Genomic DNA, 10,000 nt, shown 5'->3' with positions numbered 1-10,000 from the left:
CTGTCGTAGAGTTTCATAATTATTGCAGTCACTCTTAATAGCTTGTTGTAATTTGAGTATTTGCTGATGTCAATTCTTCCAGCCAGGGTATCTTGAAATGCTTCGATATTTGTAGCCATTGCCGTCTTGACCAGTTCTGGTAGTTGTGGTTCTAAATAATTGCGAGTTATTGGCCACTCGTTTTCTGGTTGTTTTAGGAATTCGGGTCCTTTCTGCCATGTGCTTTCGAGCCGGATATCGCTAGGCTTCTTACCCCTCGTGATACAATCAGCGATATTTTGTTTGCTCTCTACCCAGTACCAATCGGTTTGGCTTGTTCCTTCTTGTATTTCTCCTATTCTTGTGGCAGCGAATGTGTTGAATCCGTAGGAATGTTTTTGTATCATAGCATGTACAATCTGCGAGTCAACGATGTGATAAATTCTTTGAAATCGGTATCTACATTCTTTTTCTACGAAGGCCTTCAGGCGTTTGTTCAATACTGCTCCACATAGTTCGATACGATCAATAGATAATTTTTTGATTGGTGCCAGGCGATTCTTAGATGATATCAAGTTACTTTCAAATTGACCATTTTGTTGTTTCCATCGTACGTATGCGCATGCAGCATATGCGTCTTGAGATGCATCACTAAATACTATGAGAACAGGTTCTCCAATTGCATCTGAGGGTTTCATACATCTCATGAATCGTATTTGGTTCATCTCTTGCAAATCTTTAAAGAAAGTAATCCAATTCTCTTTATTCTCTTCAGGAATGGGATCATCCCAGTCTAGCTTCTGATCGCTTCCCCACAAGTGCCGCATTAGAATCTTCGCTTTTACAGTTAACGGTCCAGCTAGTCCAAGAGGATCGTACACACTATTTATCTGAGAGAGTAGCATCCTCTTTGTAAGTTGTTGAGGGGGAATTTCGCTGACTGCGTTATTTGCGAAAGCAGTCATTTTTCGTTTCGGTGAGAATTTGATCTTGACTTCAAAACATAGCTGATCTTCACATGGACTCCATTTGATCCCGAGTATCTTTTCTGTTGATGTATGTGGTTTCTGTACCATAATTGTTTCTTCTTGCTTGCTAATATCTCCTGAGAATATCCACTCTTTGACGATAGCTTTCTCTATGTCTTGGCTTAGCTTGCGGGCCATTGCAAGGTTATCTTTGCTTTCGATGATATCGTCCATGTAAGTGTTGTTGTGGATTACGTCTGCTGCTTCTTGATATTCATTACGCGTCATCTCTGCCGTTTTTCTTAGTGCTATAGTGGCGATCGTGCCAGTCGGTTTATCTCCAAATGAGACGCGTTGTATTATATAGGTGTCTGGTTCTCTAGTGCTATCCATATCGCGCCATAGAAATCGGTGAGTATGTTGGTCTAATTCCGATGTTTTCACCGTGTGGTACATCTTCTTAATGTCTCCTATAAAGGCAACTTTGTTCTTTCTGAAACATATCAAAACTCCTAACAAGTTGTTGAGCAAGTCGGGACCCTTTGCCCAATACTCGTTTAAGACGTGTCCCATATAGTTCGCGCTGCTGTTGAAAACTATAGGGACAGGAGTTGATTTGGATTCTGGCTTGAGCACTTCGTGATGAGCAATGTAATGCGTAGGACCTGTGTAGTTTGTCAATTCTTCTTTTGAGAGTTTCCTTGCCACGTTTCTTGCCACCATGTCTTTTATCTGTTCGTCATACACTTTCGCGTGATCTGCGTTTTTTCTCAGTTGTCGCTCGGTAGCAGCTAATTTCGCCATCGCTACTTTACGGTTGTCAGGAAGATTGTTAGGGTCTTTTATCCAGGGGTATTCAACGGTCCATCTGTTGTCTTCACTGTTGAAAGTTAAATTGCGTTCAATCAATTCCAGTTCTCTTTCTTCTTGTATGGTATAATCTTTGGCGCCCAAGGAGCATTTTCCACACTTGCACCCTCCGCATTTTGGTTTGCACTGTGCACCAAGGGCCTCAATAGTGTAAAAATCGTCGATGTTAACTTTGCTTACAATCGTGTTGACTCTCGCGTTTCGAAGATCATGAGCCATGCACATTTCTTTAAGTCGTGGGTGAGTTCCTCCAACACATATTCCAAAGCGATTTTTCAGTAGTGATATGCAGCGTATTCATATCCAATTATTACATCAACTGGGCCAGGGTCGTGCTATTTCCTCCTTTGTGATGTTTCTAAATAGGTGGGCGATGCTTTCTACGTCTACGTGCTCGATATCAGAGGTGATTTTGTTGATGCCATACACTTCGAACTCAACGGCGTGACCTTGCTTGTCCAGAAGTGGTAGCTTGTATTTCATTGTTTCAATTTTCTCGTTCTGCCCTCCTAACTTCACGATGGAGAGATTCACTTTGACTCCTCTGAGTTTTTCTTGTTTCGCTTTAGCGTTGGTAATGAAGCAAAGTGAGGCTGCGTTGTCCCACATGACATTAGCCGTCCCTTTCCTGGTCTCGACTCTCTGTACCTGGAGGAGACATGTATCGAATTTTAAGTTGTTATAAACATTTGCGGACGCAGTAGCCTGTTGAGGTGTACTTTCGTTGCTTGGAGTGTGTTGCTGGGGCGTATTTTCATGAATTGATGGGTGATGTCTCCTTGTGCAGCCATTTACGCCACACTCTCTTCCCATTCTACAAGTGCGTTGCCTGTGGCCAGGCTTAAGACAGGACCAACATGCCCGCTTTTCTTTCAGAAAATTCTTCTTTTCATCAATTGTCTTCGCTTGATAAAGTCGGCAATTAGCGGTCCAGTGCCTACCATTGTCGTGAATCAGGCATTTTGGTCTGGGTTCTCTACTATTTTCCTGTTTATCCTCTGAAATACTCGCTGTGCAGTGTGCTGCGCCTTTATGATATTGGTTGCTACTAGTTGCTCGGAGTGTAGCACTCTCGTATTCAATGGCTCTTTTTTGGCTCTGCAGAAAGTCGAGGAGACAAGGAAATTTGTTGCTTTTGTCAACAGGGCTGTCACGGGAGCTTACTAGCTCGGACCATTTTCTTTTAATATCTGGCGGGAGTGCTTTCTCAATTACGCTGACTGAACTTGTGGTTGTGATCTCCGTTTCCAAGCCAAGTCTCTTTAGGTCTCTATAGCCATCCTCTATGAGGGTTACAAATTCGATAAAGCACTTGTCCTCTCCTTCTCTGAGCATTCTAAATCGCTTTATTTCGTCAATGATGACATCAGCGACTTTGGCTGGGTCACCATATTTCTCTTCCAAACATTGCGACATCTCGTCTATGTCGTCGTCTACGCTTTTCACCAGTTTCGCTGGCTCCCCGTCAAGACAGGTGCGTAAGACGTATGCTGTGTCACTCTTTCGAGTCTGAGTCATAACTTGCTTCTGGAAGTCCTTTTTAAATTGCGGATACTCGCGCAGTTTCCCGTCAAAATGAGGCACTCGTACTTTTTCCAGTCTTAGGAACAAAGCTGAGGCGGTAGACTCCTGTTTTGTTCTCCTAGCTTCTTCTACATTAGTGTAGCTTACTACTATTTTCTCCTTTATTTCGTGATAACAAGTTTGGATTGTGGCGTCCAATTCATTTCAGCTTCTGCGGATTCACTGGATAATAGCTGTAGCAGTTCTGCGTTCGATTGTTTGCAGTCTAGAAATTCGTCTTCTATTTGTGTTTGTAAATCTCTCAGTGCAAAATTCGGAATTTCCTTTGATTTCAGGGGGTGCGATATACTTTTGTATGACGCTTCGAAAACGGCGCGCGCTGTGTTCCGTTTTGTTCACGCTCTGTCAATGTATCCTTGACGTTCTGCGTCTTCGCGTGTTCTTCTTTCTTTTAAAGTGATTTGCTCCACATATCTGATCTTGCGATCAGTCGCATCATTAAATTTCTCTTGGACTCCTGTCATCCAATCTTCTGCTTCTTCAGACTGTTCATCCGGCAATAACTCAATATAGGTTTCATGCTTATCTTTGAGTTCATCATACGCTACAGCTAAATTTGCGTAATTTGTTTCAACTACTTCAATTCCTTGATCGCTTTCTATTGACTTGATGAGGAAGTTCCTCTTTCTTGTAAATCGTCCTTTAGCTGATGTGCACTTGCTTTTGGCTTCTTCGATTGCAGCTGTATTCTCAGACATCTTTAGTATGATCCAGTTGTCGCTTTGTAGCAAACCACCTTGGATTTTGAATGTGTTGCTAGCCGAAGAGTTTCCACGGTTTTAAACTACTCCTTTATTTCACGGTAATCGCAGGGAGTGTAGACGTTCAAAATCTAAATTACAGAGTTGAAGTTAGTAAGAGAAATGCAAATGTTAACTTAAATCAAAGAAAGACATTTACCCAATGGCGTCTCACAGTTCTTCTGACTAGCAAGTCATAAAGTTTTAAATTACGTCTATCACGTCATCAAATTATACAAATTGCGGAATGTTCAAAAGTTGCCGCCTTAATTAGCTTGCGCAATACAAGTCACATGTATATTTAGCAATACAACTAGATGTCCTTGTAGAATTTTGCAAATTAATTATGTAGATGTAGATGTGAATTAGCTCAGCTTATGTTGATGTCCACTCCAAGTTTTTTCTCTCACGTTTTTCTAGCTGGCAAATTATCACGTCATCTTATTTACTCTGATTGTTTCACTTGTGTAAAAAAGAAATTGAATACACTGAACTATACTTCTTCTAAGAGCATAATTATGAAATACTTCAATGAATATCAACTCACTTTTGCCTGGTACTGTATTATTTACATTTTAGACTTGTTCATACTTTTGTGGTGTGCACGCAGTAAGTCCAGTTGCCATGGACCACAAAGTGGATCACAGTTTACATGTACGTAGAGTAATATTTTTATTCTATGGTCAGAGTCTATTCTTCTACGCTGCAGTGTATCAATATCAAAATTTGCTATAAAATATTACTTCATGTATACAAACATATTCAAATGTGTGTACGTGGCCTTTCATTTTTTCACTAGGTAGTCTGACAACATTCTTAAAACCTTCTTGGAAGTAATCACTTGACACTGTTTGTTGAGTCCTTGTTTTGTATTAAGTACAGTCCTAAGACCATCATATCCACCTCTGGCATGGATGAGTTGTAGCTGTTGCAGACTTAAACCTGAACCAGCAATTCTCTGTGCCACTGATTTTGAAAGCACCTTATCGGTAACCAGAGCTCTCAAAGAGGGAAAATTAGCTGTCTTCCTTGCATGATGTTGTAAGAACTGACACACAAACTCTACATCAAAGCTATTTGATGAAAGAATGGAATTTTCAGGTTTGAGGTGAAGGACGAGATCCTTAAGGGATTTCACATCCTCAAGCCCATATGGGTATCAAACAATCTCTCACCAATTCTTCTTGCTTATATGACTTTCTGCCTGGTAATAATTGCTTAAAGACAAGTAATGTGTCAACGAATCCTATTACGGCAGTTTTGAATTCAGTCAACAAATTAGCAACCAATAATGCTTTAACCAAAATTCTCGAGTCAAACAACTTTCCATTGTGGGCTGCTAAGACAACTTTACACTTCAGTGATTTGAGGAAATTTACAAATTCCTTAAGGCACTCTGGTAGGGTCAGTGAGTTCACAGGCTTCAATTTGTACAAAAGTTGCCCAGCTACAACAGTTAATTTGTTGGCCAGTGAAGCTTGATGAGATATTCCATGTTTTGGCACTGCATATTTGTCAAAGGTTGCTTGACCTGACAACAGCACAGCGGACAATTGACAAATCTCTGCATTGTTTAGACCTGTAAGAATGTGATGCATATTAATATTTAATTAGATATGTTGTGTGATGTCAGTCATGTCTGAGAGTAATAACTATAGGAGGCCACATTACTGTAAAAGAAAGTAATGTGCCCAAATCCCCATGTGAAACATGTGTTAATGGAAAGGTATAAATATAAAAGGTGTCAGACATGCATTTCATTTTGCTAAGAAAAATGAAGGCCAGGTTACCTAATGATGATGTTTCAAGGTCAAACACAACGAGCATTGATTTCTGGATGTCAGTTGAGGTCAGCGGGGAAGGTTTTGGAGGGTAAAACGGAGTTGGAATACATGTCAGATCTGCTTGATCAGCACTGAATTGTACACCACTTTGGTATGTTGTCCCTTCAAGTACTGCTGCCTGGTCAGTTGCTACATTTCTAGCCTTCTTCCTAACTATTCTATTTAGTTTGTAAGCTCTACTGGTCTCTCTCCCTTTTCTCTTCCTATATTCCCTGTCTTGGTTTGTGTTGAAATTCTTTGTGATCTTTCCAGGGGACAGATTGTTAGACTCATTGATCTAAAGAAAGTAAAAATGTTAGTCTACTTTAAGTACATGCCAATCTGGGTCCAGTTGTTCGAAAGCTGATTAACTTAATCCAAGATTAGCGTAAACATTGGTTTCATTTTTTCAACTTTTGGATGAAAGTGTCTTAAATTGCTTATTTTTGTTTTTTAAGATTGACTGCTTCTTATGTAAAATTTTGCCAAGTAAACTTCTCGGTTAATTTTTGATTTTGGATTAGCGTTAAGCGGCTTTTGAACAACCAGGCCCTGGATTGTAAAATTGCACTTGGTCTAACATATTGAGTTACTGTTGCTACTCAGTAATAAAATATAATAGGATTGTGTACTTAGATTCCTTTAGAATATATGGGGAAGTCTAAACTGTTAATTGTCTTTAATAATGTTGAAGAGGGATTTATTTTCACTTCACCTTTTTACAACTTTAAGGTAGATGAATGCATTGTCCTTTGTTAGTTTCCTGTCTTGTTCAATTTACACTCGAGGAAGGTAAGTTGACACAGTATTGCTAATGTAGGATATATTCATATGTTTCCCTAGTTTCTTTACTTAATGAGATGAAATTGCATTGCATACCTTACATACTATTGATTTCCCACCATTTTTGGTTGCCACTGCAAATGCAACTCTACCCTCTAAGCTGGCAGAACCAGAAAAATGAAGACGTTTTGGTGCATAAACAGACACAGAGTTGTTAAAGGATTCATTGTTTTTGGTGGAACCTAATGGTGCTAACTTGTCTGAATAACTTGAGAAGAGATCAAAAACCTGAAGAGAAAGGAAAAGGAACAAAGAAGAATGACAGACTTGTTTTGTCAACACCTTAATATAAATGGACTTAGAACACAGAGAAAAAAATATACCTCAAGTCACAATGATTTATGCTGATAAATTGCCATAGAGGGATGAAACCTCCCACTACAATATACACCCGTTGCATCAGTAGTAGATGCTTGTTTTAGCTGCTCAGTCCAGTATTCACTTTACCTGTATCAGATCTGCCTTTAGGTTATCTCCCTCAAGGTCCTTGCCATGTGGTAGTGACTGGTGCTGGTAAGCTTGGGGATTCTTATGGTACTGGCTCCATGTGCCACATGAACTGTGATCCCCAAAGGCATGGTTGGGAATTACCTTGCATCCCTTGCAGATGCCCTCTGAGTTTCCTTTGTTCTGTGTAAGGACGTAACCAAAGCACTTGACAAGATAGTCTATTACAGTTTTGCTCATTGACTTGTGTGTTGAGGACAGTCGTAAAAGATGACCATAAAGTGCCTTCTTAGCATGTCCAACATCAGACCACACACCAATTTCCTTGCTCACATTCTCATGGATGTGGAAAATGGTTGTTGTGTCTCCATCCATGATAATATTGTTAAGAGTGTATTCAATGGGTTTGTTTCCTCCTTTGCTGTCTATTTCCACTTCCCCTGCCAATCTCTTTGTAAGCTCCACCCCCATAGAAGGTTCCATCGACTTAGCAGAACCTATAATAACAAATTTAGTTCATTAAGTTAATTCTAATGTATAAAGATCACGGGGAGTTTACAGAGTATTTTTTTATAGATTGGGAATGCCGATGATAATCGTAGTGTTTTTCCAATAAATTTCTTTAATCGGTTTTATCTCGAGTCATTCAAGAGGCAACCCCCCTTCATCTAGAAAGACAAATTAATGCACTACAAACTCTTACAGACCTGTCCAGTTTTGTGAGCACTTGTGTTTGCGTGGACGTTTTTCCTTTCCCTTTGCACAATCGCAAACTCTGCAACTCTTAGACCGTACAGCAAAATCAAGGACTTGGCCAGTTTTTGATCCAATCAATGTCGAATGCCCTGACAAGATGCAATTTTTTTTACACACTTAAGGCAATTGTATTTAACAGCAGAAATTGGCCAAGCTACTCTAGAAAATTACAATGGGACCCACCAATCCTGATGGTACACCTTTGAAGCTACTACTAGATAATTTTGAACCCGGTGGCTTTGATTTACTGAAACACTGAAAAACTGAGACTACCTGACCCCTTGGGCTGCTTGGACAGGAGATTAAAGTTGGCTTGGTGACTAAAAGAATATTTGCTTGTTTGAATGTTTAAATCACAAACATACAGTTCCATACGCTTTCCACATTATTACAAACAAAAATAAATAACCAAAAAAATAATGACATATACTGGTACCTGACAAACTATTGTATGCTCTGCCAGATCCACGCTTTTGCCAGCCCGCATCAATGCTGGCATTTAGTTTTGCTATATTTCTGTATAAAAATAATGGAGATTACAATAACCTGAAGATTATTTTGAAACTACAGAAACGAAAAACTTGGAAAAAATCAGTCATTTAAGGTTGACAGCCAAGACAATTTCCTAAGCATTTGAGTATTTCTTCTTTCGGTGTGTTTTAGTGGATAGTTCTAGCACATCACGCATTGATCACTCTTGTCTATCAATTCACTGCATAATTTTATCAAATTAAATCTAATCTTAAACAAATTGAAAACACAAATGTATCTACTCACCCTGAAGACTCGGTAGATTCCGTTTCCATAACAGCCTCAACCTCCTTTCTGACAGCATCTCTGCAAGTTTTACTTGTTACACGCAAAATTCCATCTCTTGCTTCGTCCTCGCATGCTTTATAAGTTTGTTTCGACAGCCACGGGATGTTTAGCATGGTCAAAAACCTATTCAACCCAGATGCCCTGATGCCAGCGTTAACCGATTTTCTTTCAACACAAGAAGAACAAGAAAAGATTATTAGTGACTGTTTTTCTGGAGAGCACCACCGCCAACAATGTTTGTTTTTACAATTAAATTTAAATGACTTCCGGTTTGTGAAAAGGTCATGGAACGAAATGCTAGTATACTGAACATGAACATCACATAAACAGATAACAGATATTCACAAACCTGTTGCTGCCTTCGTATTTATATCCCATATGGGGCATCCCACGACCTTTTTGTGTGGACTTCTGTGTGTTTTTCAAGTCTTTATCCCATTGAGTTGGTGACAGTCTTCGCATCGTACGTAAAGAATAGAACCTAGACCCTGTATTGTTTCTTCCTCAGTATTAAACAGATTTAGTACCGTTTTGCACTCCAAACAACCCTCTTTCAATTGATCAGCTAAAACGCCTAATTCTACAATCCTTCTTCCTTCTCTCCAAGTACATTTACTTATTTTACTTGGTACACACGAGTCAGTTTCGCCTACACATTTTGGTTTTGTTTCGCGATGTGGCGAAGAAACTCGTCTTCACTTATCGTTACGTGAATTTGATGACAGAAATCTGCCATTCCGTTTTCTCTTACGGTCTTCCGCCAAAGGGTGCATGCTGTTAATTTTTTTCACAATTACCGACGAGTGTTTACAACATTGAGAAGAAACCCTTCAAAAACAATTTTTTCTCAAACTATTGCGTGACAAGATGATCGCGTGATGCGCACAGGGTATGCGCACCAACAATAGTAGTCACCGTCCTTAACACTTGATACGTAATTGTACCGGTTTAAAACACACCGAGCTGCACGTCTCTGTACCATTTCCAGTATTTTTACATTTTCTTTGGTATAGGGATCTCAAACTGCTGAAGACTATTTGAGTAGTGGTCGAACCAAGGTCTTGTAAGCCAAAGATTTTAGATTAGATAAATTAATTCTCAGATTTCTTCGGAGGAAACCAAGTGATCGATTCGCCTTACATGCAATGTTTTCAACGTGACGATTCCACCT

At 39.6% G+C, this 10,000-nt stretch overlaps 3 protein-coding genes across 3 annotated transcripts in view; all 3 read right to left on the bottom strand.

Moving 5' to 3' along the window:
• LOC138025727 (uncharacterized) overlaps positions 1-2,042 on the bottom strand; it is a 2,949-nt gene extending 907 nt beyond the window's left edge. Inside the window, exon 1 of the mRNA XM_068872899.1 lies at positions 1-2,042. This exon is cut by the window's left edge and continues 476 nt beyond it. Within this exon, the coding sequence (XP_068729000.1) occupies positions 1-2,042 (2,042 nt within the window).
• A 90-nt stretch (positions 2,043-2,132) lies between these two features.
• LOC138025726 (uncharacterized) lies at positions 2,133-3,335 on the bottom strand. The gene has a single exon (XM_068872898.1). The coding sequence runs from the start codon at positions 3,333-3,335 to the stop codon at positions 2,133-2,135; it is 1,203 nt and encodes a 400-aa protein (XP_068728999.1).
• A 1,982-nt stretch (positions 3,336-5,317) lies between these two features.
• Positions 5,318-7,819, bottom strand: LOC138027839 (uncharacterized). Its single transcript, XM_068875458.1, has 3 exons — positions 7,255-7,819; positions 6,844-7,035; positions 5,318-5,720 (listed from the first exon to the last, which is right to left on the bottom strand). The coding sequence occupies exons 1-3, from the start codon at positions 7,735-7,737 to the stop codon at positions 5,715-5,717; spliced, it is 681 nt and encodes a 226-aa protein (XP_068731559.1). The 5' UTR covers positions 7,738-7,819; the 3' UTR covers positions 5,318-5,714.
• Positions 7,820-10,000: the final 2,181 nt, after the last annotated feature.

This window comes from Montipora capricornis, chromosome 12 (assembly GCF_036669925.1).
Source record: "Montipora capricornis isolate CH-2021 chromosome 12, ASM3666992v2, whole genome shotgun sequence".
NCBI lineage: Eukaryota > Metazoa > Cnidaria > Anthozoa > Scleractinia > Acroporidae > Montipora > Montipora capricornis.
This window is presented reverse-complemented; position numbering and strand designations above follow the sequence as displayed.